At 38.1% G+C, this 27,402-nt stretch overlaps 1 protein-coding gene across 5 annotated transcripts in view; it reads left to right on the top strand.

Moving 5' to 3' along the window:
• Nucleotides 1–27,402, top strand: part of FAM13A (family with sequence similarity 13 member A) — a 317,773-nt gene that overhangs the window by 198,141 nt on the left and 92,230 nt on the right. Inside the window, exon 1 of one of the 5 annotated variants that reach the window (XM_058547502.1) lies at nucleotides 24,195–24,556. The exons of the other annotated variants lie outside the window; for them this stretch is intronic. Within the exon in view, the coding sequence (XP_058403485.1) occupies nucleotides 24,528–24,556 (29 nt within the window). The 5' untranslated portion in view covers nucleotides 24,195–24,527. Of the gene's footprint in view, nucleotides 1–24,194; nucleotides 24,557–27,402 lie in introns of those variants that run through there. 5 annotated transcript variants of the gene reach the window in all.

The following is a 27,402-nucleotide window of genomic DNA, read 5'->3' as shown; positions in this document are numbered from 1 at the left end:
ATATATTGGGTGATTCCATTTATATGAAATGTCCAGAAAAGGCAAATTTATGGAAACAGAAAGTGGAGTTGTGACTGTCTGAGGCTGGGGGTGGCGGCCAGGGAGGGACAGAGATTCACTGTAAATGGTCCTGAGGGACCCTATTTAAGGGGAATGAAAATATCCTGAAACTGATTTGTGGCGATAGTTATCCCACTTGGTAAAGTTACTAAAAATCATTGAACTGTAATCGTGAAAAGGTAGATTTTATGATATGTAAAATGTACCTCAATAACATTGTTTAAAAAAATACAAATACAGAAGAAAAAAGTTGGGGTAAGGAGAAATGGAGATGCTTTAACAAGAAAGTCACTTGATTGCAAATTGCTAAAATACAACTACTGTTATAAGTAAATGCTCTCTTCAGAGAAGATTGTGTTTGTTCCATTTTAAAAGAATTTGTTCCTTTATACTTTTCTTTGTGTATTACAGAGCATGGTGGCAGGATAAGGGTCAGGTCCTCATGAAAGGTGACTTATAAGGAGGGAGAAGAAGAGGTGGGCAAAGCTCTTTGTTTTTTCATCCCTGGAAGGATTCCAGATTGTGGTTTACTGTGCAATAATCACAAGTTAGTGAAGTGATCACTATTTCAGGGAGACATAGAAACAGAAAAAGCTCCAACATCTTGGCAGTTTCAGAAAAAATGTCATAGGTCCATTGTTCATAAGCAGAAAAGTTGCCTGGTATGCTACTGTGATTAAGGTGAGCTTTGCGACTCTAGAGAAATGTCAGTAGGTCTGAGTGTCAACAGAAGTTCATGGTCTCCTTTCCTTTAGGTGAATGTCCTGTAGACACATTGACGGTTAGTCAAAGTGTTGTAGTTGGCTCTTATGTAAAGAGTTAAAGCAATTAAGAGTGATTAAAATGCTTTCATTTTCTGCAATGGGAATAAATAAATAGCTACTATTATGCCAATTATTTACCTAAAAGAATATGATGAAAAATATAGAGTTAAAGAAAATATCTTTGCTTATATTGCAGAGGTGTTCTTAATTTGATAGACAAATGAGGGAAACTATAATAAATCACTTTTCAATGTGTATTAAAAACAAATCTTTCCCAGGGATAGCGTGTACTGCCTGAAAGAGTTGTATTCTAAAGTGCCTTTATTATCTATTCCATTTTTCAATATTTTTGAATTACATGGGGAATACATTTTTCTTAGGAAAATTTAAAACATCAGTAATGAGACTAAATTTCCCGTTGAATCTCTTGCTCTCCAATTCTAATTCCCTCCTCTCTCCTCCAGGGGTAATTGCTATTATAGATTGGGTTGTATATTCTTCCAGACTTCTTTCCGTGTGTTTACACAGGAGTATATTTTGCATACTTTTCCACTTTTTAACAATTTTCATCATACTGATAATATAGTGGTGCTTCACGTATTCTTGAAAATTTCCTGTTTCCTATATTTTTTCCTCCTTCCTTCCTCCTGTGATGTTCCTTCCTATTCCCTTCTGTATCTAAATTCAGTGATCTCCAAGTCTCCTTCCTTGGCTGCTTGCTCCCTCTCTGTCTGCTGTCCCTTCCACAGTTAATCTAGTCACAGAATGATAATTTTCAAATCACTGTTTTAGACCCGAACTCAGTTCTACGTTGCCTGTGCCTACCAGCCGTCTCCACTCCACCCTTTACCGTAAACTCACTGTGCCCCAACAGAACTCATTTTCTCCTCTTTCCCTCTCAACTTTGTTATATCTTTCATTCTCTCAAACACTAGACTCAGACCTTCTATATAATCAGTCACCAAATCTTGTCAGTATTTCCTTTTCAGTATTTCCAACATCCCTTTCCCCATTCCTCCACACTGCGATATCAACTCTAATTTAGGCCTCCATCACCTTGTGATAATTACTATATTTTCTGCACTCCACTAATCTAATGGATTCATTTTCTTCACTCAAGTTGGTCCTATGCTTCTGTCTTCAGCTCCTAACTCTATACAATGACTTCTGCATCTGTATCTCCTATCCAGAATACTCTACTGAGCCATACCCATTGGTCACTCTAACTAGTAGACATGTCAGCCTAATCCATCAGATACCTCAAACTCTTCCCTTGCCCCATACCCCTATCACCATCCATAGCCAGCCAATTCCAGAATGTTCTTTGACAATCTCACTGTCTTTATTTTGGCCTATTACTACCGCACTCCTCATCACCTCTGCAGACACATAAGTTTAAACAAATCATACTCCTGCTCAGAACTATTTAGTGGCTTACATGTGCCCAGCCTACAAGAGACTCCTTCCTCTGTCCTCTACCTGTCTTTCTAGCCCCTTCTTCAACTCTATGCCTGGCTTTTTCTTATACCTACAGCAACCATATAACCCACACTTTCCAGGACTGTCTTGGTTTCAGATATTCTCTTCAAGATTAGATCATGTGTCAGATTTTGTCTTGATATTTGCTTTAAAAATTATAGGGCAAGATGACAGAATAGGAGGTTCCCCACTCTTATCCCACCCATGGCAACAATAACTTGGCAGCCTTTGAGGGAGCTTTGGGATTCAGGTTGCAAAAACTCAGTAGAGCCCACGACCAAGGAGGGCTGTTTTGAGAAGGCATGCCTGCAACCAAGAGGCAGGCTCACAAATCATGGTTCCATAATTGTGGCTACAGACCTGGAAACAGCCCTGTCCCCCTGTGAATTCAGCTACAGCCTCATTCATTTGGCCTTGGTCCTGCCACCAGCACTGTCCTCCAAGGGAGGAATGCACCCTCCCATGCTTTGGATAACAAGTCCACCAACCTCAGTCCCAGCTGTAGACCCTGAAGTGGCCCATGACCTGGCTCTGGCGCCTGTCAGCCTTAGTCCAGAAACAGTCCTTCCCACCTAGGGACCTGGCAAGAGACACGCCCATCCATGTCACCAGAGGGCGGCCCACCAACCTCCTTCTGACTGAGGATCCTGAAGCAGTGTTGTGACTCACTCCAGCCCCTTTCAGCTGGGGGCAGGAATAGTGCTGCCCACCCAGGGACCTGGCAGGAGACACACCCATCCATGTCCCCAGAGGCAGGCCTGCCAACTTCGTTCTGACTGAGGATCCTGAAGCAGTGTTGTGACTCGCTCCAGCCCCTCTCAGCTGTAGTCGAGGAATAGCCCTGCCCTCCCAGGGACCTGGTAGGAGACACACTCCTCTGAGCTCACGGAGGCAGACCCGTTGAACTTGGTCTGCCTCTGGATCCTGAAACAGCCCTGTGACCTAGCTTCAACCCCACTCAGCCGTGGTCCAGGGGGAGTCCTACCCACCTAGGACTCTGGCAGGAGGCACACCCATCCATACCTCCAGAGGCAGGGTTGCAGACCTCAGCACAGCTGAGGACCCTGAAGCAGCCATGTGACTCAGTTCCAGCCTCTCTAAGCTACAGGCAGGGGCCAGTTCTACCTACCCAGGGAACTGCCTGGCAGAAGCCACACTTATTTGCTTACCTAGTAACAGGCCCACTGTCTGTGGATCCTGAAGCAGACCCTTGTCCCAGCACCAGCCCTACTGACCAAGATCCTAGAGTTAGTCTCATCATCTCAGGGACCAGACAAGATCCATGCCTGCCTAAGCCCCTGGTAACAGGCCTGCCAACCACAGACCGCACTGCAAACCCAGCAGCAGCCACAAGACCTGGCTCCACCCTCCCTCAACTGAGATCCTAGAAGCAGTTTCATCAGTTCAGGGACCCAACAGAAGAAAGTTTTTACCCGTCAAAACCAGTCTGTAAAGACTGAAAGAGGTATTTGCTCCTTCAAATGCACAGGTACCAATACAAGGCTACACAGATCACGAAGAATCAGGCAAACGTGACATCACCAAAGGAAACTAATAAACCTTCAGTAACCAAACCCGAATAAATAAAGATCTACAAATTGCCTGAAAAGAATTCAAAATAATCATCTTTAAAAAGCTTGATGAGATGCAAGAACACAGACAACTAAATTAAATCAGGAAAGCAATACATGAACAAATTGAGAACTTTAATAAAGAAATAGAAACCATAAAAAAGAACCAAACAGAAATCCTGGAGCCAAAGAATACAACAACAAACTGAAAATTCAGTAGAGAGCTTCAACAACAGACTGGATCGTAAAGAAAGAAGAATCAGCAAACTTGAAGATAGATTGCTTAGAATTAGCTAGAGGAACAAAAAGAAAAAAGAATGAAAAACTGACGAAAGCATGGGGAACCTATACGACACCATCAAGCAAATGAATGTATACTACTTGGGAGTCCCAGAAGGAGAAGAGAGAGAGAAAGGGGAAGAAAGCTTGTTTAAAGAAATAATGGCTGAAAACTTCATGAATCTCAGAAGGAATATGGACTTGCAGATGCATGAAGCTCGAAGGACTCCAAGCAAGATTATTCTGAGACCATTATACAATTGTCAAAAGTCACAACAGAGAGAATTTTTGAAAGCAGCAAGAGAAAAACAACTCATCATATTCAAGGGAATCCCCTGTAAGGCTATGAGCAGATTTTTCAGCAGAAACCTTGTAGGCCAGAAGGGAATAGGATGATATATTCAAAGTGTGAAAGAAAGAAAACTACCAACCAAGAATACTGTACCCAGAAAAGCTGTTCTTCAGAAATGAAGGAGAGATAAAGACATTCCCAAACAAAAGCTTAGAGAATTCATCACCACACTAGATCTGCTTTACAAGAAAGGTGAAAGGGGGTTATTCAAGTTGAAACAAAAGGAAGCTAAGTAACAACGTGAAAACATGAAAGTATAAAACTTGCTAGTAGAGGTAAATATATAGTCAAATTCAGAATTCTCTAATACTGTAATGGTGGTATGTAATAAATCACTTTTTATTATAGTATAAAAGCTAAAAGACAGAAGTATTAAAAATAACTATAGCTGTGATAATTTAATGGATATACAAAATAAAACAATGTAAATTGTGACACAATAGCATAAAATGTCAGGGGGAAGGAGAAGTAAAATTGTAAAATTTTTGTGTGCAATTAAAATTATCAGCTTAAAATAGACTGTTATAACTATATAAAAGATGTTTTATGTAAGCCTCATGGTAACCACTAAGAAAAACCTCTAGTAGATACACAAAAGATGAAGGAATCCAAATATACCACTACAAAAAATATCAACAGATCATAAAGGAAGACAGGAAAAGAGGAACTGCAAAACAGAAAACAATTAAGAAAATGGCAATAATAAGTCATTACTTATCAGTAATTACTTTAAATGTAAATGGATTAAATTCTCCAATCAACAGATGGTGTCTGAATGGATGAAAAAAAGTACAACAATATATTGCCTACAAGAGACTCACTTTAGTTTAAGGACACACAGACTGAAAGCAAAAGGATAGAAAAAGGTATTCCATGCAAATAGTAAACAAAAGAGGGTAGAGGTGGCTACACTTAGATCAGACAAAATAGACTTTCAGTCAAAATCTGTCACAAGACAAAAAGAAGGCCACTGTATAATGATAAAGAGGTCACTTCATCAAAAAGGTATAACAGTTGTAAATATGTGTGCACCTAAATATTAAAGCAAATATTTATAGAACTGACAGGAGAAATAGACAGCAATATAATAATAGTCGGAGACTTCACTACCCCACTTTCAACAACGAATAGATCATCCAGACAGGAAATCAGTAAAGGGAGAGCAGACGTGAATAACACTGTAGACTAAATGGACCTAATAGACATATCCAGAACAGTCCATCCAACAGCAACAGAAAACATATTCTTCTCAAATGCACATGGAACATTCTCCAGGATACATCACAAGTTAGGCCACAAAACAAGTCTTATCAAATTTAAGAATATTAAAATCATGTATCTTTTCCAACCACAATGGTATGATACTGTGAATCAATAACAGGAGGAAAATTCGGAAATTCACAAATATATGAAAATTTTCACACTCCTGAAAACTAGTGGGTCAAAGAAGAAACCAAAATGGATGTCAGAGTATCTTGAGGCAAATGAAAGTGGAAACACAACATACCAAAACTTATGGGATATGGCAAAAGCGGTTCTTAAAGGGAAGTTTATAGTGATAAAGGCCTACATTAAGAAAATAAAGGGCCGGCCCCGTGGCTTAGAGGTTATGTGCGTGTGCTCCGCTACTGGCGGCCCGTGTTCAGATCCCAGGCATGCACCGATGCACCGTTTCTCCGGCCATGCTGAGGCCGCATCCCACATACAGCAACTAGAAGGATGTGCAACTATGACGTACAACTATCTACTGGGGCTTTGGGGGAAAAAAAAAAAAAGGAAGAGGATTGGCAATAGATGTTAGCTCAGAGCCGGTCTTCCTCAGCAAAAAGAAGAGGATTAGCATGGATGTTAGCTCAGGGCTGATCTTCCAAATAAATAAATAAATGAATGAATGAATGAATGAATCTCAAACAACCTAACTGTACACCTTGAGGAACTAGGAAAGAAAAGAACAAACTAAACTCAAAGTTAGCAGAAAGAAGGAAATAATTAGAGCAGAAACAAATGAAATAGAAACTAGAAAGGCAATAGAAAAGATCAACAAAATTTAGAGTTGGTTTTTCAAAAAGATAAAAATGACTAACCTTTATATAGACTAATGAAGAAAAGAGAGCACTCAAATAAAATTATGAATGAAAGAGGAGTCATTACAACTGATACCACACATATACAAAGGATCACAAGAGACTACTATGAGAATTATATAGCAACAAATTGGATAATCTAAAAGAACTGGATAAATTTCTAGAAGCATACTCTTCCAAGACTGAATCATAAAGAAATAGAAAATCTGAACAGACCAAATAGAAAATCTGAACAGAACAATAACAAGTAATGGGATTGAAGCAGTAATCAAAAACTTGTCAACAAAGAAAAGCCAAAGACCAGATGATGCCATGAGTGAATTCTACCAAACATTGTTTTTCTGCATGCACACACTCTTTATTTGGAAAAGACTTCAAGACTATTCCCCACAATGTTAATATCTTTAAGTGGTGGAATGGAGATTGGGTCATTTTTTCATTTATACTTTACTTTTATATATTTTTCAAATTTCTATAAAGTGCATTCAAATATAAAATGAAAGAATAATAAATGTTTAATTTGGGGGCCAGCCCAGTGGCATAGTGGTTGGGTTTGTGCGCTCTGCTTCTGTGGCCCGGGATTCACGGGTTTGGATCCTGGGCGCAGACATACACACCGCTCATCAAGCTATGCTGTAGAGGCATCCCACATACAAAATAGAGGAAGAGTGTCACAGATGTTGGCTCAAGGACAATCTTCCTCAAGCAAAAAGAGGAAGATTGCCAACAGATTTTACCTCAGGGCCAATCTTCCTCACACACACAAAAAAAGGTTTAATTTGGTTAGTTCAAAAATATTTACTGAGTACTACCAGATATCCCTATCCATATGTAAAACTATAGAATTTATTTTTGTAATTGGTCCAAAATGGGGATCATGCACTACACTGGAAATTTCTATAATTTACTATCCAGTTCTACCAAATATTTAAAGAAGAATTAATGCTAGTTCTTCTCAAATTCTTCCAAAAAATTGAAGAGGAGGGAACATTTTTACACTTATTTTGTGAGACCAGAATTACCCTGATACCAAAGAAAAGGAAAATTACAGGCCGCTATCTCTGATGAATATAGATGCAAAACTCCTCAACAAATTACAGCAAACCAAATTCAACAGAATGTTAAAGGAATCATGCACCATGATCAAGTGGAATTTATCCCTGGGATGCAAGGATGGTTCAACATATGCAAATCAATCAATATCATGCACTACATTAAGACTATGAATGATAAAAATCATATGATCATCTCAATAGATGCAGAGGAAGGATTTGTCGACGTTGAACATCCTTTTGTGATTAAAAGCTTTCAACAAATCAGGTACAACATAATACATAATAAAGGCCCACATATGACAAGCCATAACTGACATCATAATCATTGGTGAAAAGCTGAAAGCTTTTTCTCTAAGATCAGAAATAACACAGGTGCCCATTCTTACCACTTCTATTCCACATAGTACTAGAAGTCCTAGCCAGAGCAATTAGGCAAGAAAAAGAAATTGAAGGCATCCAAATCAGAAAGGAAAAAGTAAAATGGTCTCTGTTTGCAAATGACATGATCTTATATATATAAAACCCTAAACTCCACTAAAAAACTGTTAGAACTAATAAGTGAATTCAGTAGAGTTACAGGATACAAAATCAATATACAAAAATCAGTTGTGTTTCTATACACTAACAATGAACACTCTAGAAAAGAAATTAAGAGGGCTGGCCCAGTGGTATACTGGTTAAGTTCACGCACTCCACTTCTGTGGCCCAGGGTTTGTGGCTTCAGATCCCGGGCATGGACCTACACACTACTCATCAAGCCATGCTGTGGCAGCATCCCATATACAAAATAGAGGAAGATTGGCACAGATGTTAGCTCAGGGACAATCTTCCTCACCGAAAAAAAAAAAAATAATTAAAAAAACAATCTCATTTATAGCAACATCAAAAGGAATAAAATACTTAGGAATAAATGTAACCAAGGAGCTGAAAGATCTGTACGCTGAAAACTATAAGGCACTGATAAAAGAAATTGATGAAGACACAACTAAATGGAAAGATATCCTGTGTTCATAGGTTGGAAGAATTAATATTGTTAAAATGTCTATACTACCCAAAGAGATCTACAGATTCAGTGCAATCCCTGTCAAAAGTGCAATGGCATTTTTCACAGAAATAAAAAAGAAATCCTAAAATCCGTAGAGAACTACAAAAGACCTCAAATAGCTAAAGCAATCTTGAGAAAGAAGAACAAATCTGGAGACATCACACTTCCTGATTTCAAACTATGTCACAAAACTATAGTAATCAACATGGTATGCTATTAGCATAAAAACAGACACATAACAGTGGAACAGAATAGAGAGCCCCAAAATAAACCATACATATACAGTCAACTAATCTTTGAAAAGGATTCCAAGAATACACAGTGGGGAAAGGATAGTTTCTTCAATAAAGGGTGTTGGGAAAACTGGATATCCATGCACAAAAGAGTGAAACTGGACCCCTACCTTACACCATACTCAAAAGTTAGCTCAAAATGAATTAAAGCCCCAAATGTAAGACCTGAAACCATAAAAATTCTAGAAGAAAACATTGGGAAGATCTCCCTGACATTGATCTTGGCAATAATTTTTTTGATGTGACACTAAAAGCACAGGCAACAAAAACAAAAATCAACAAATAGAAACTACATCAAACTAAAAATCTTCTGCACAGCAAAAGAAACCATCAACAAAATGAAAAGGAAACCTACTGAATGAGAGAAAATATTTGCAATCTGTATACCTGATCAGGGGTTAATATCCAAAATATATAAAGAACGTGTACAATTCAATAGCAGATAAATAACCCAATTAAAAAATGGGCAAAGAACTTGAATAGACATTTTTTCAAAGAAGACATAGGAATGGCCAGCAGGTATTTGAAAAGGTGCTCAACATCACTAATCATCAGGGAAATGCAAATTAAAACCATAATGAGATATCACCTCACACCTTTAGGATGCTGTTATCAAAAAGATAAGAGATAACAAATGTTGGTGAGGATGTGGAGAAAAGGAAACTTTTGTACACTGTTGATGGGAATGTAAATTGATACAGCCATTATGGAAAACAATTTGTATTTATCAATTATACCTCAATGCTGGAAAACATTATAATAATCCTACATGTAACATTTTTTCTTGTCTATATCAGTTTTGTCATGTAGCCCTGTAAAAAGAATTTCAGATCTGAAACGTAACTTTGGATGAAGAAACCATGGTTCTGAAAAGGTTATTCATTTCACAAATATTTATTGAGTTAGGTGAATTATCTAGGATCATATATTTAGTTGACAGGCTGAGATTAATATATGTCTTCTGATTATTTTACAAGTTATTTCCTGCCTGTCTTCTACCTTGAGTTACTTCACCTTTTTGTGTGTTTATACTTCTCTCTTCAACCTGATTATGGCTTCCTGACAGAGAGGGACTGTGTCTTATGTTTTATTTATTTATTTACTTTTTGCATCCACGACACTACTTAGTAGACATATACTTAACTGCTGCTGCCATAGTCCTTATCGTTGTGGTTTTATTATATGTGCTCAATTTGGATTTAAATTCCATTCTCCTCATCTAGCTGACCTAGACCTCTCAGAGGTTGAGGTCTGATGCTGAAAGAATAGAATTTTATGTGTCAGTTTTCTCTCTTTTGGTCCTTGGAAAGTACTCACAGGAACTCTGCACTGCCCACCCTTAGAGATGTCATAGAAGTCAAGACAGTTGTGCCCTCTCATTGTCCCCACTTAATCTCTGTGCCATCTCCCCACAGGGGCCCTGACCCTGATGCTGAACTTCTATCTGTAATGTGCCGCTTATTTATACAGGAGAAATCCATTGTTTTATGAGGCTCCTAACGTTGTGCAACTCTCTGCCCTTGTGGCAGAAAGTGTGTGCCTTGTGATGTTTGCCAAGCAACACTTCATATTTTAGTCACGTGTTATAATAGTGCATTTTATAAGATTGATTTTCAATGATATTAATAATGAATCAATATTCAGCAATGTTAACTGTCCCCATTGCCCTTCAAGCTATCTAATCTGTTAACTCCTTGCAGTTAAATATGACTCTCTTCCTTTCTGAAGTCCAGCCAGCAACAGAAAGTGGTTGTAACTATCCTGTGTTTGTACTTCATAAAGGGCACTCCAGTGACTTCCTGAACATGTGTTTGTTCCCTATAGTGTTTCACTCTCTGCCACTTGGAGCCAAGTTTCAAAATGTTTAACTGACTAGTGAAGCTGAAATGAAATTAGGATTCTTAGCTACGAGATTCATAACCATATCATGTACAATATAATTTGAAAAATTACCGAATATTATAAATGTGCTGCTGACTGCAGGGTTTGCTGCAGTAGCTCCTATACGAGAAAAGGAGAGTTTAAAACCATCTTGTCAAAAGCACAGTGGTAAACCTCACCACACAGGGCCCCCACAGAGCTACCATCTTCTGAGCTGTTCCCTCTCTCTGGCCCTCAAAACAAAGGTTCATAGAAAACTAGATTTGAAAAAGGCACCAAGGTCCCAGACTGAATTAGAACAAATATCTAACTTTGTCTCAACAGATAGTTTTCTAATCTTTTCTTAACCACCACTAGCTCCCATGATAAATATTCCAAGATCTTAGATAAACTATTTCATATAAACTGAATATATAGTAAAAATATTTTCCAATGTTTACCTTCAGTCTTTTATTCTTATAGTTTAAAATGAAAGTCTCTGGTATTTCAATTATTAAAGAGCAAATAGTTCCCTACCCATTCACCAAAATCTGCTGCTCGGTACAGTTGCTCTGCCTATTCAAACTGACATTTCACTGGGATCCAAACTTCAGTTAAAAAAAATTTTTTTATCTGTTTACAGTATGAGTGGTTGATGAAAGAGAAGGTGAATAATGGTGAAGAAGTTTATTATCATGTTTGCAGATCATTTTTAGTAGCATATAGATCACCAGAGTCTGGCATGATGTGGAGTTAACTGAGTTTATTTTAATAATTCAAAGTCAACAAACTCCTATTGGGCCCGTTCTATGTACTGCACATTTTGCCCTGGGTCCTGAGAAGCCAGAGAGAACTAGGGCGTGGTCTCTAATCTTTAGTGGTCTCCCAGTCCATTAAGTGAGACAAACTTTTATGTGGTTAACAATGATTTTTAATGCAGGAGGTTTAAAAGGGGCATAATAGAGGTTCTATAAAAGCAAAGAGGACTTATAAAAAAAAAAAAAAGGTCAAGGCATTCAAGGCCTTTAAAAATCTGGTTCAGCCTACCTTTCTGACGTACTCTTCCACAGTTCTTTATCCTATACCCAGGTTACATCACAACCACGTTATTTCATGTGTTCATATATATCCCAGTGATTTCACACCTCTGTATCTTTGCTAACGTTATTTCCTTTATCTGGACTGCCCTTGTCCCCCTTTGTCAATGGTCGATTAATAGTCAATGAAATTTCTTCTTCTCTAGGAAGCTCCCTCTAACACTTCCTATTTCATATAAATGGAATCACGCAATATATGTCCTTTTGTGTCTACCTTCTTTCACTTAGCATAATCCATATCACAGCATGTATCAATATCTCATTCCTTTTTATGGCTGAATAATATTCCATTGTATGTGTGTATAGATATATATACACACACCACATTTTGTTTATTACTCAGTTGATGGACATTTGGGTTGATTCTACTTTTGGACTATTATGAATAATGCTACTATTAACATTTGTGTACAAATCTTTCTATGGACATATGTTTTCCATTCTCTTGGGTATATGCCTAGGGCTAGAATTGCTAGATCATATGGTAACTCTATGTTTAACTTTTTGAAGAACCTGTAAACTGTTTCTCAAAGCAGCTGCTCCTTTTTGCACTCAATGGGAAAAGCAATGTATGATGTTTCCAGTTTCTCCACATCCTCGCCAACACTTGTTATTATTTGTCTTTTTTATTATAACCATCCTGCTGGGTGTAGAATTGTATCTCGGTGTGGTTTTAATTTGCATTTCCCTAATGATTAATGATGTTGAGCATCTTTTCATGTGTTTATTAGCCATTTATATTTCCTTTGGAGAAATGTCAATTCAAATACTTCGCCCATTTTTTAAATGGGATTGTCTTTTTATTGTTGACTTGGAAGAGTTCTTTATATATTCTGGATACTAACCCTTATCAGATACGTGATTTTCAAATATTTTCTCATTCTGTGGGTTGTCTTTTCACTTTATTGGTAGTGTCATTTGAAGCACAAAAATTTTTAATTTTTATGAAGTCCAATTAATCTATTTTTTCTTTTGTTGTTTGATTTTGATGTCCTATCTGAGAAACTATTGCCTAATCCAAGATCATGAAGATTTACATCTGTGTTTTCTTCTAAGAGTTTTATACTTTTGTTCTTACATTTGATCGATTTTGAGTTAATTTTTTTGTGTGTGTGAGGAAGATCAGCCCTGAGCTAACATCTATTGCCAATCCTCCTCTTTTTGCTGAGGAAGATTGGCCCTGGGCTAACATCCATGCCCATCTTCCTCTACTTGATATAGGATGCCGCCACAGCATGGCTTGACAAGCGGTGTGTCGGTCCGTGCCCAGGATCGAACCTGTGAACCCCGGGCCGCTGAAGCGGAGCGTGTGAACTTAACCAGTAGCCCCCAGGCTGGCCCCTTGAGTTAATTTTTATATATGGGGTGAGGTACTGGTCCAACTTCTTTCTTTTGCATGTGGCTATCCAGTTGTTCTAGCACCATTTGCTGAAAAGATTATTCTTTTCCCATTGAATTGTCTTTTTGGTCCCATCATCAAAAATCTGAGCCTGATTTTAGAAAAACAAAAACAAAACTAAATTAGCATCCTAGCTCTTCTCTTGCCACCTTTATTTTCTGAAAACATGAACTTCAGTTTAGTAGAGAAATGAGCATGGCTTAGATCTATAAAATATTACAGCATAATCAAAAGATCTTTTCCTTATTTCACACAGCAATCAGAAAAGACTGCTCTTATCCTCCCACCTCCCAAACCTACCAGTGTATCTATGTCTGTACCCTTACACTGTGCCTTTTCTCCTATTGCCATGGATGAGCTGAACTTGTACCTCTCTGGGGTCAACCCCTCCCTGTGCTTGTACTCTGAATCCTATTCCCTCTTACTCAAGGACTGTTTTACAGTAATCTGCTCCCTCCTTTATGACATCAATTTCTCCCTTCTAGAGTCTTCCCATCAGCATAGAAACATGCTATAATGGCTCTCAACGTTATTTTAAAAATCTCTCCCTAGAAACAATATCCCTATTCTCCTTTAGAGCAAATCTCTGATAAAGGATAATATGTACTTGCTGTCTTCATATCCCATATTCATTCTCCCATTCTTTCTTCAACCCCCATACCACTGCAATTATTCTTGTTAAGGACACCAGCAATCTCCATCTTGCCAAATCCAAAGGTCAATCTACTGTTCTTATCTTACTCTCTCAGCAGCATTTGACCCAACTTATCACTCCCTTTTGAGATGCTTTCTTCTCTTTGTTTCTGAAATACCACACTCTCCTATTTTTCTTCTGGTCTTATCGGACACCCTTTTTTAGTCTTATTTGCAAAATCTATCTTCCTTTCCAGACCTCTCAAGGTTGGCTACCTGACAAGTCCGCTTGGTGTTTTTTTTTTTTTTTTTGTGAGGAAGATCAGCCCTGAGCTAACATCCATGCCAATCCTCTTTTTTTTTGCTGAGGAAGACCCGCCCTGAGCTAACATCTATTGCCAATCCTCCTCCTTTTTTTCCTGCAAAGCCCCAGTAGATAGTTGTATGTCATAGTTGCACATCCTTCTAGTTGCTGTATGTGGGACGCCGCCTCAGCACGGCCGGACAAGTGGTGCATCAGTGTGCGCCCGGGATCTGAACCTGGGCCACCAGTAGTGGAACACGTGCACTTAACCGCTAAGCCACGGGGCCGGCCCCCTTGTGGATATTTAATGAGCATCTCACACTCCATCTATGTGAAACAGAACTCCTACTTGATGCTCCTGCCTAAAAAGAGAGAGTCTCATTTCTACCCAAGTTTTCCCCCATCTCAATAATTTGTACCACCGTTCACCCAGTTACTCAAGCCAAAAATCTGTGATCCCTTTACTTTTCTCAGCCAATCCATCAGCAAATCCTATTGGCTCTACCTTCAAAATATACACTGAAAATACATCTGGAATCTAAATTTTCAGTCTCAAATTATCATCTCACAAATAATTTTTCATTATAAAGAGGAAAAGTCCTTTTACAATGGAGAAATCTGGCAGTCACCATTTGAACCAAATGATTAAACTTATCATCATCATGGATAAAAATATAAGACAAGCATAAAAATATTTTTGAGGACTAGAAATGTGTTACTGATTATTAAATGAAAAATGTTATAAAACTACAAACTGCATAATCCCATATTTTTTTTATTGTAGTAAAATATACATAACATAATTTACCATTTCAACTCCAAGTGTACAATTCAGTGGCATTAAGTACCTTCACATTGTCCCATCTTTATATATAATTATGTATATTGTGTATAAATAGAAAAAATGGAAGAATATAGAATCGTGAAACACTGGTTATGCAAGTGATGGGATTGTGTTTGACCTTTACCTTCATCTTGTCTGTATTTTCTAAATTTTCTGTGTGAACATATACTGTATAATTTGTAATATGAAAAATGTTTTTGTTGTCTTTCATTTTATTTTTTTGTGAGGAAGATCAGCCCTGAGCTAACATCCGTGCTAATGCTCCTCTTTTTTTGCTGAGGAAGACTGGCTCTGAGCTAACGTCTATTGCCAATCCTCCTCCTTTTTTTTTTTTCCCCTCAAAGCCCCAGTAGATAATTGTATGTCACAGTTGCACATCCTTCTAGTTGCTGTATGTGGGACACGGCCTCAGCATGGCCAGAGAAGCAGTGCCTTGGTGCGTGCCCGGGATCCGAACCCGGGCTGCCAGTAGCAGAGCGCGTGCACTTAACCGCTAAGCCACGGGGCCGGCCCTTTTGTTGTCTTTTAAATCAAGGATGGCAAATGCTTCAAGGAGGAAGTAGTAATTGTCAGATTTTAGAGAAAACATGTAGGATGACAACGGAACTGCTTTTAGACTTGGTAATTGTGGCTTCACCCATTCAGGAGGATAAAATCCCCTGAATGGGGGAATCAGAAAGGACAGTGTATGAGAAGCCCAGGAAGGCTGAGCTTTGTTTGGGTGAGTAGGTATGGGGCCCGGAGGGGATTCCAGGCTAGGAGAAATGCCTGAAACAGAAGCAAGTGGGAAGGCAAAGCACGACAGCGGGCGAGAGTAGTTCCGCCTGCCTGGACTCCCAGTTCATGTAGAGGAGAGAGTGATAGTCGTGTGGATATGGAGGAGTAGAAGGGCCCTGTTGAGTGTGTAGAATTTGGATTTTATTTTGTAAGGTATGAAGAGAAATCATCAAAGCTCTTTGACATTATTAAAGCAGTGTTTTGGGAAGACCACATCTGTATAATCTGGATTTATGGTGGGAAAGACCAAAATCAGTAAAACCTATTATGAAGAAAAAGCTGTAATCCAGGGGTTAAATAATAAAAATTTAAACTGGCGGGGAAGGAGGAAGGGGAATGGAGAAGAATTGATGATGGTAGTGGACTAATGGGCAGAAAAGGAAGAGAGAGAGAATATTATCTCATTTAAACTTTCTCAGTAACAGAGTATCCATTCAGTTATCATTTAGTTTGGCCAAATTCTGTACTATTTATCTGTTTTATGTAGAGTAATTTGAAGTCTAGGATGATATTATTTCCAGAAGTACACATATTTATTGAAAAATATCTCGCTAGGTTGTTTCCGGACTCTTCAAACTGGATTCATTTATGTTTTAGGGTTGTCTTTCTGAAGTAATATTTTGGAAAGTTATTGTGGGATTATAATTCATTTTTCAAGGCATTTTCTTTATCTATTTAAATAATGAGTTAATTGCATTGCCTACTTGGAGGGACCATTGGTTTTATTAGTTTATTTATTTATAAGACCAATTTATTTCCAAATTTATTTTTCCAATTTATATATCTCCTCACTAAAATTCAATGAGGAAAAAAGTCTTGCGGTTTCATAATGAATTCTAATAATGCTCTATACATGAATTGCACTACAAAGAGAAGATGTAACACATACGCAATTATTTGATGCAATGGATTCAATTCTCTGAGACACTGAATTTAAGAGGATTTTTTAAAAAATCAGATCATTTAAAATGTACTAGGGATGGTGACACATTAAGGCACCGCTACTGTGATGATCTTTTTTTTTTTAGTGTGACTTAACGTAATACAAATAATTACTACCTCCTCTTATTTTCCTTTTAAATATATTTTCCCTTATTCATTTATTGGATTGGTTTAAAGCAAAGCATGCCACTTTGTGTTAAAGTAAATTAATTTTACCAGCCGGCGTATTGACATCAAAAGCTCATGCTTGGTATTTCATGTCTCAGAAATGTGAAGAGTTTATGTTTTATGGATACAGAATCAGCTATGATTACCAATCAGTTACCATAGCACACTAAATAATTTTGACATTTCTCTAAGGAAGCCCCACTGAAGCCTGCTTCTCCCCTCCAGGAAATATCATTTAACAGGGTGAAAGGTCACTGGAGCAATCTAAGGCAGCTGATCTCAGGTGTGGCAGCAGCTGTTGTGTGGGACATGACTTATTTTATGAGAACAGAAACACTATTATCTGGACTCCCAAGGGGGATTTGGAGAAAGTCATGCCCAGGGAGTCCCATTCCAGGAAAATGTGCTCGAGCACTTATTTATTGGCAGTGATCACTAACTGAGATTCCATCTGGCAAAAATGTGGATTTTTCCCTGTCCCAGAGAGTTGGGGAACAATTATGTAAGTTGTCTCACAGAATTTATTTTTAGCAACTTTTTATGGAAAAATTGCAGTCTCTCAGTTGTTGTAAGAAATTCATGTTTTTAAGAAAAAATAGAGAAAGCTTCTGTGTGGATTTGTATATAACTGTGTATTCACATACCATAAATTATAATTACTTGTCTTTTGATTTGAAATCATTATTCAGTCTTTCTAGTGAATGTTTTGAATGTTATTTTCTATACTGGAAATGTTGGAACCAGTTAGTGAAATCAAAGCCATCTGTGGGGTGAAGACGGGAACCCTGAGGAGTGCATCTCTGGTTGTCGTGGCCTTTGAACTTTGCCTCACTGTTAGCAGCGTTCGCCTCTGCCCCTCACTGGCAGCTCTGCAGGATTTTAGAATCTGAATAAATGAACCCTGTGGCCATTTGAGAGTCCAGCAAGACTAGTCGGATATATTTTAATGAAATAAACTCATACACAATTTTAACAACGAGATCCATCTCTAGAATTAAAGAGGTGTGTCTTTGGAAAAACAAATGGAAATTGTATAATTTCCATCCCCATGGGATTTTTTTCAGCAATCTTCTAATATAGACTAGATAAGTCTAATAAATGAGGAAACATTTTAATTAAGTTGATTTTATTAGTTATTTTTTATTTTGGCCTTAAGTAAAGAACTCATATTTATTTCTGCTGTTACTGAAGAAAATAGTTTACCTAACTAGAAATTCCTTTTCCTATTAGCATGAGCCTGTTTTGAATGTCAGTGTTTTTGCTTTCTAAAGTAAATCTTTTATAAGGTCTTATAATTATTCTTTGAGTTAAGAAATACTGTACAGTTTTTTTTTACATTAAAACAACTGATAGCTCATCTGTCATTTCCACATATTAATTTTTTAATAAAAAGAATACAATTTAAAACTTGATTTTCCATCTTTTTTTCTTTTTACCTTTCTGTTTCCCTCAACACCCCACCCCAACCACTTCCTTCCCCAACTGCAACTACAACTGGCTTCTATCACTACAGCTGCACACACACACACACACACACACACACACACACACACACACACAATGGTGACTTAGAGTAGCAGAAGAGGTTTGTTCTGGTCCCGTGTATTTCCTTGGTTCAGATAGCCATTATAAGACTATATAGACTTTATTTAATATATATATACACATTCATCTAACTGTAAGAAAGACCAAAAGAACGGGCTCTTTATTTCCTATAGGCAATTGATAATATGTATTATTGATGGGTAAAGTACAATACTTTATTAACTTTAAGAGCTTTTGTGTGGTAGAAACGCTGTAGCATTCAGATGCTGGCTTCACGTCATCCATTTGCTAGCTGAGTGCTCAATTCTTCATTTCCACGACTGTTTAAATGAGCACAGCATAGATTCTCAATAAATGCTAGTTGCCTTATATATACCACCCCTCCAGTTCCTTCTCTCTCTCTCTCTCTCTTTTTTTTTTTTTTTTTTTTTACATTTGTTGTTGTTGATGATGATGGTGTCCTCTGATGGGCCCTGGAATTCGCTAGTGTTCTAACACAGATTGCCAGAGAACAAGTTTAATCAGGATCCTGTGCAACAATACTAGAATATCTAAATTATATCTATCCTAAAAATCATGACTTCATGATTATGAAAATCTTCTATCAGATTTAGTCGTTACCGTTAATGAATACTCTGTGACTGTCTTGTAGAAGGTATTGCTCGTTAGTGCATTTTACAAAGAGCGATACAAATTTGAGGAAGAAACCTTGCCTAAGAAGCACCTTCTTACCAAACTTGTAAGAAAGATATTATTTTAATATAGCATTTTTCTTAGGAAACAAATCAATCTGATTTTAAAACAATATATGAAAACAAATTAATGTGGCCAAGGAGTGTTCTTGGTTCTTTGCTTGTTTCAAATTAATGTTGAAATTAAGACAAATGAAGCCACATCATTTTTAGAGCAATTGTCGCTCTTGATAGCACAGGGGCAAACACACATATTACCAAACACTTGGAATCAGCTAAAGAAGTTATGTAAGAAAATTAGAAGTCTGCAAGCCAGCTGAAGTGTAGAAAAAGAAATAGACAACCTAGGAGAAATTGGATAATGTAAAATGCTTAAAAGATTTCAAAAGTTTTAAATAGAATCTTTTTACATCTCTGTGATTGCACATCAGTGTATATCCCCAGATAGTTTCTTTAGTCAGTTATTAGTTATCATTATCCTTCATTTGAACCTACCTGAGGCATCTTCTTTAAGTATAGGCGTACAATGGGAAATGTTAAAAAGTGGATCGAGACATTGCGTGATAAATTCTAATCAAAGGAGGCATGCTTCAGTGTCTGGAAGTGATTGATTTATCAATTAATTCATTCGACACTTATTGAGTGTCTGTTCTGTGTAGTGGCTGCAGGAAAGATACTGTTCTTGTCCTGGAGAACTTATATTCCAGTAGGGAGATAATATATAGGTTCAGATAATAGTAAAGCTGTGTGGGGGAATAAAAGATAAATATCATAAGCTTTGCAAAGGGCTATATAAGTTAAAAGGGGCAACAGGTATTTTCCAACTGGCCTATGCCTGATGTATGTGTAGAATTTTGTCAGGAGGAAATGGAATGGGAAAATATTCCAGACAGAGGAAACAGCTTCAACAAATGTTTGGGGTAGAAAAGTTCAGAGCAGATTTGAAAATAGTGTCCAGATAGGTCTGGAGTATTTCCCTTAGGAGGTATAAGCAGCTGAACTGGAGGGTAAACTGGGGTTAATCAGTGGAGAGTCTTCATCATCATGTGACAAGAAGTGGGGTTCATTTAAGAAGTAGTTGGGAGCTATTGAAATTTTTGAGCAGAGGAGTGAGTGACCAGATCACAATCACAGGAAATTCACTCTGATAATGAAATGTATGCGTTGGAGATGGGGTGAAAGGAGGCGGAAAGAGCATATTGAAGGTTATGTAATATGGTGGATGACCAAGGCCGACTGATTAAAGAGACATGTCAGGACAATCAACAGAGTTGGTTAGGGAGAGGAGAGGGAGGAGTAAAGATGACTCATGCTTTGATTCATGAGGAGAATAATAACATCATTAACCAGAGGGACGAGGAGGAGGAGAAATTTGGGAACCAGATAATATGAGGCTTTGAAAGTGTTGATTAGGGTGATAATATTAAGAATTATTGAGCACTTATGATTTGCCAGGCACGGTTCTACGTGTTTTACATGCATGATCTCATTTATTCCTCAGAGCAACTTCAGAGCTTTTACACACCCTGCCCAAGTTCACACTGCCTGTCTGTGGTCGAGTCAGGATCCAGTCCCCAGGAGCGCAATTCCAGAGAGTAATTTATTAAGCCCTGATAGAATGCCTGTATTGAATGGTGTTGGGCTGGGAGGCAGGGACGAGGTAAGAGAGGAGGAAAGACAAATGAAATGAAAGGAGGATGGAGTGATCAGAGACCTTTGGGGAAGTCCCAGGAAAGATCACAGAGAGCCAAAGACTCAGAAAATTGAAGGTGGGTGTTTCTGAAAAGTTAAGAGTAGGAAGGGACCAAAGAAAAAGGCATTTAGATTTAGTGGCCAAAAGAGCATTGGTGGCCTTAAAAACAGTTTTGGAAGAGTGGTGAAGTCTCAAGTCTGTCGGCATGGGGAGGAGGAGTAATTTATGAGGAAGTGGGAGCAGCCGAGGTAGGCTTTGGGGAAGTCTGTCAGTAGGAAGGAGAGGCCAGAGGGTAGGGCTGCTGAGGAAAACTTCTTAAGGCTGGGGGACACTTACTTGGGTGCCTATTGGAAGGGGGACAGATTTAAGACGTAGGAGAGATCAGGCTTCTTCCAGAGGAAGGAGAAAATGATGAGATCCAACACACAGATAAGAGGTTTGAGTCCTATGAGTGAGGACCTTTTCTCCTAGACTAGGAAGAAGTCAAAAAGAATGAGGCAAGGTGTGTGTGTGTTTGGGGGGAGGGTGCACTCAAGCCCTTAAGTGTAGCAAAGAAGACCAAAGGCACTTATATTTGATGATCTTGACTTTCTCAGTAAATTTAGGAGGCGAGGTAGTGAGTGACTGTGACACTGGAGGAGATTTGCAACAGTTTCTGTGGTAATGCAGTGAAAAATCAGTTAAAGATAACTAAAAATGTAGCCTCACAGTGTTGAGGTTCATGCCGAGGTTAAATAGCATGAATTTTTAGTATAACTAGTTGCCAGGGTTATGTGACTTTCTTTTGCAATGTTTAGCAGTCTGGCTGTAGAGAACCCAGCTGGCAGGATTTATAAAGGGTGAAGAAGTGGAGGATGCTAGTGATTCTGTTTTAGAAATAACTAAATGCTGAGGAGAGCCAGGAATGTGCCTTTTTTAAATCTGCATGCCAGTTGGTTTGGGTGCAGGTTGTCCTCTGCAGACATAGAAAAACAGCCAGAGCTGCATAGAGAGCTAAGGAAAGGGAGGAGGAATGGAGGAGACAGAAGTCAGGTGGTTAAGAGTGATGCACGTTAAGGGGCTCAGTGGGGAGGAAATGCAGTCAGGATATCAGTGTTTGAGAAGTTAGAACTGGCAGAGTTCAGGGAATGTGCTCCTGCTACCTGACCATGAGGAGGTTAGAAATAGAAATAATACAGGCATTTAAGTGATCAAGGACTCTGGCGGTGGGTGGTAGAAAGGAAGGGCCGCAGTCCAGGTATAAATTCATAAGTGATCATCAAGTAATGCCCAGAAAATAAAACAAAAACAAAAAAAAAAGGAGGAATTGTTGTCAATAAATGATAGAGACTTGAAAAGGCAGGTAATTACTGAGTTATAGTGTTAGGTGACTTTAAAAAATGACCATTGACATCTGACTAGTAATACGGCATGTTAGAGGAAGGTTGATAGGAAGACTTAATTTATCAGGAAATATATGTGGAATCGGATATTAAAATTTGAATGCTTCTGTTCATCAGTATTTTACCTCTAGTATGCATTGAATGTAAATTGTAGTTGAACGTGTTTTTGTAATGCTAGGTCCTTTATTGTTGAACTCATATGTTTATTTTAGCCATCTAGTATTGATGTGTTCATAAAATTCAGAAAAGACAAATATTTCTGTTATTTGAATTTCAACTATTTCTAAAAATATTTATATCTTATGAAATATTTTAAAAACTTACGTAGAATAGAGTAAGCACTGTAATGTGTAGCAGAGTTCTGGAGCAGACCTGAGAAGTTCTGAATCCAGTTTCTGTTCTGCCACTGACTTTCTATGTGAATTTGAACAAATTACTTAGTTTTCTAGTACCAAGTTTACTCATCAATAAAATAGATATTAGGATATACTGTAGTGATTTTCTAACTGAGGCAGTGAGTTAGAATTGACGGCAGTTGAAGTGTTAAGCAAGATGTAAAGGCATTTTGAAAAATAAAAAACTTAAGCAAATATACAGAACTAAGTTATTTTTACTGGAGAATCAAATTAGAATTTCCAAATCTCAAATCAAAAAATGAATATATTGACAATTTCCATTAAAATAAGTTCTGGACTTGGCACCTTCCATTGTTTTAAAAGGCTGATTTTAGTTATATTTTATCATAATGTCTGAACATAAGTTTCAGGATGACTAATCCATTTTCATATATATGATAGAGGTTTAGTCAGACAATGACATGTTTTTATTAGCAGGTATAGCAAAGGAAAGTAGACACAATAGGACTTTGTGTTCTAAATTCAGAATTGAGTGGTCTGTAAAAAAGAAAAATCTGGGAAAAACAACAGGGGAGGAGGAAACCTTTTCGGACCTCCAAGCCCCTACTCTTTCTGAACCCCGTAGCCTCTGGCTCTGTGGCCTTTCTTCTACTAAAAGCAATGCTCTGGACTTTGTTGTAACTCTTTCCACTCTCATGATGTGAAAGAAATCTTATTAAAATGTATTTCTACTATTGTTTTTGCAACGCATGAAGTCTATGGATTAGCAATTATGTTCCTAAAAATAACACTTTAGTGTTCCATACTGAAGAAGAAACTGTCGGGAAAAGCTGGAACATTAACAAGCATTTGGCAGACTTTATGGAAAAATTGATTTGCTGTTACCTGTAGTGAGTAAATAGATAGACAGATAAATAGACAAGTAACCAGCAGACCAAAAGATGCTGTTGATGTTCTTAGAGGAAAATGACTATGTAAATAAACACATTAGATTTTATAAGGATAAAATGCGGAAATAATAAGTTGAATTAACTTCCATGGGAGTAGACACTGATCCCTTGAGAACTTGGCGGTCTTAGGACACGTATTCTCCCCAGAAGTGGGAGCTACGTGCCTTGGGTGATGTCACCAGTGACTGGTCACCACCGCAGTGTACACAAACATCAGCAGGAAATACATGTGGGTAGGGCAAGGGTCTAGAAGCATACCTTCCTTCTAGAAAAGTATCGTGCCTTCCGATGCTACTGGCTGGTTTGCTTTTTAAAGGAAGAAAGGGGACGGAGCTTAGCTCTCGCCTTCTGTCACAGAAACCTTCAGTTTCCGAGGCAGTGTCTGTCCTTGACAAATGGATTTCCTTATTGGCAGTCTCTGTAAAGTGGAGAAGTAGGGGACTCTTCGCCCTTGCTGCGGTTATTGGTTGTTTTCCCCAGACTGACAAGCTTGTCTGTGGAACTGCTCAGAGGAAAGTTTCGAGTTACGAGAATTAGGCAAGCCCACTGAGGAGCAGGAGGAGGAGGAACAGCGGCAAAAGCAGCAGCGCCTTTAAGCACTGCCGCAGCTGCTCCTCTGATTGGCTGGAGGCTTCAGCTGCTTCCCTGGAACAAAAGGTCAAAGTGGACTGCAGTGTAAATGTAGAGAGGCAGCCGATAAAACAGCATTGCTTGAAGAAGTTTGGAGGCTGAGAGCCGCAGGACACTGGCTAACTGCAGAGCAAGTTTCTTCTCCAGCTGTGAGGTGCAGCCTCAAGCCCCAAGCCCGGCTTAGCCGCTGTGAGAAGACGTTCCCTGTACAGACGACCAAACTTGGCGTGGAAGAGACAGTTGTGAGGGTCCCTTGCAAATTTAGACGCAAGAATGGCTTGTGAAATCATGCCTCTGCAAAGGTAGTATTCTTTCCTGTTCGTTTTGTTTTATTCTGTTCTGTATTTTCTGAGTAGTATAAAACCATATAACTTTGCCAATACTTGGCATCTTTTAGTAATATGTTGCAAACTGTGTAGAGTCCATTGTACATAATGTTCTTTCCTAAGACTAGAAAATTTTAACATCATGCTGCTTCTTTCTACTGACATTTATGCCCAATTTCTTATCTGTTTCACTTGATTATTGGGTTAGTTCCTTCCTTGAATGAAAATAAATATAAGAAAATATCTTTAATCTGAGGAAAAGCAGAAACTGAAGAATGTATTGAGCAGGTTTCTAATAAAACTGAATCAGCTTCTTACCGACGTTGTGAAGCTGTGGTAAGCGCTAAGCCCATTTTAAGGATACTGATGGGCTAAAGACGTCTTTAAAATGCATCTTAGGATCCCTCCCTTCTGGAGTTCAGATCCAGGCAAGGATTTTCTATCAATCAATTCATTATAATATGTGGACATAAATGTTAAGGATAATATTTTCCATGAATAATTCTAGATAGATTTATTACACAAATGACACTTTTAAAAAAACTGCTCTGTAAGAATGATTGCGCACAGGCTCTGTGTTGTTCAGTTAATGATTGTCATATGGATTGTGGAGGGTGGGGTGGAGGAGTGATACCAAAGCAGAGAAAGGTGAAGTTAAACAAAGGGGCTTGTTAAAAAGAACACTGCTGGTGAAATAATAAATGAATAATGTATCCTGGAATGTTAAAGCTAGAAGTCACCTCCGCGATGACGGAGGCCAGTGTTCCAGTTTCACAACAGAAAAACTGAGGTATGGAGGAAGTCTCAGAGGTGCCCTAGGTCACATTTTATGATTTTTTAAAATTTATTTTGCCAATCATATTATCATATTTGAACTTCAACTGCTTTACATGCGGTGGCCTTCAATTCCATATAAATGCTTCCTTTAAGACAACAATTGAGGGTTTTGTTAGTGGAAATGATTTTAGAAATCAAATAGTAAATACAGTTAATAAGATTGAAAAAAACTAGATAAAATGTATTTCATCTTTAAAAATCATGCCACCAATATTTTCCTGAATGTTTATGTTTTAACAATGAAAATAATGGAAACAAAAATTTAGTGTTTATTTGCAAAATGGTTCCTGCAGATGTACACTGTGAGATAAACCAGTGTCGTCGTTTTTCTTTCGCTGTAATGACAGGTGCACTGGAATGGGAACTTGATGGAGATGTCCCAAGAATTCCTTTCCTAAAAATTAATAACCCAAGGGGACAGGAAGTAGTTTGTGGACAGATCTTAAATGTTTCTATGTTAGCTCAGTGGCAAGGTCCACATGCTTGAAGCTTGCAAGAGACTAAAACTAACGTACACTCTTTGGAGTCTTGATTTGGTTTCCAACTTTAAAATGAGAGACTTGTTTTTCTTAAAATGACGTCGGTTCTTAAGGGTCTTAAGCAAGTTGTATTCTAGATAAAAATATTGGCTACTACTGAATTATTATTTCTTTATTATTAATGACAATGGATCTTTATACTGGTAAAACATTGTTTAGGGAGTTAAGTTGGTGAGAGCTAAAATAAAATCAGCATAGTTTCCTGCAAAATTATTTTGCACCGTTAGTCCTTACCAATAAACCTATGTAAGAAGACTAATTTGAATTTGCATTCAAGAATGCTGATCAGTGCATTCACTGTTTCCCTAGCTCTGAGAGTTTAATAAGATTGATTACCTGCAATCTTCACTTCCGGCCTGTGCCTCCCTTTGATTATAAACCTCCTGAAGGCAAGGACCAGGTTTGTGTGGCTCTCTTCGTTAAGGATCTCTTGTGCATTTAAGCACTTGTGCAGACAACTTTCCTGTTCCTATGTATAATTGCTGCTTCCAATCCCAGTTCCATATCTTTGGCTAGAGATTTCTGTGACTCTCTGGGGGTGACGAGTGTTGCCGGCAGCCCCAACTGTTACCCTGCCTGAAGCAGGAAGGTTGTGGAGCTCTGCAGTCTACGTGCCATACTGACTGATGGCATGAGGCTCTGCTCCGTTCTGTTTAAGGGGCTAGAAACAGAAGTAAAAGTGGACGAGTCAAATAGCTTTAAATACTTTAAATAATAAGAAATTAATGCTCACTATTTGTATCAAGCAAAGAGGCCAATACTTCTGATACTTTAGGTGCATGAGAATTACCTGAGGAACTTGTTTTTAAAATCAGCTTCTTCCCACTGCCCTCCTTCCCTGGACTCACTAAATCTGAATCTGGGTGTGACAGGGAAAGTGTCTACATTTTAATAAGCTTCCTAAAAGTAAAGCTGATACAAATGACCCACACACTCAGAAAAACAGTGATCTAAACTCTAGTTAATGATTATAGCTTGTATAAAGCCATTGACAGCAGGTATATATAAGAACCCAACACTATACTGCTCAGCATCCCCAAATAGTGTATTTAGTATCATGACCTTATGTGAGGTGTTTTTTTCGTGACTGATGCTTTCATTTACTCCATGGTCAGGGTCACATGCTAAAACAGAGCATTCTTACAGTGTTGCTTAATATTTTCTCTATGACTGAATACTACTCTGCACTGCTAGTGATACTAAGGGAATTAAGATACAAGCTCTGCTTCGAAAAGCTCACGTGCTAGTGAGGATGCAGACACATTACCAGACAATTACAATACATGAATGGACGGCGTGATTAGCATGATAATGGAGATGTGCCTACGTGGATAATATTACCCAAGTTTTATTTAACCTCATGTAAGTATGTGATCTTATTGGAGGGCATGTTGATACCCTGATGTCTACTTAGTTTATGATTTCCACGAGTGACTTTTTAGCCTT

This window comes from Diceros bicornis, chromosome 8 (assembly GCF_020826845.1).
Source record: "Diceros bicornis minor isolate mBicDic1 chromosome 8, mDicBic1.mat.cur, whole genome shotgun sequence".
Classification (NCBI taxonomy): domain Eukaryota; kingdom Metazoa; phylum Chordata; class Mammalia; order Perissodactyla; family Rhinocerotidae; genus Diceros; species Diceros bicornis.
The sequence above is the reverse complement of the archived record's forward strand: the minus strand, read 5'-3'. Positions and strand labels throughout refer to the sequence as shown.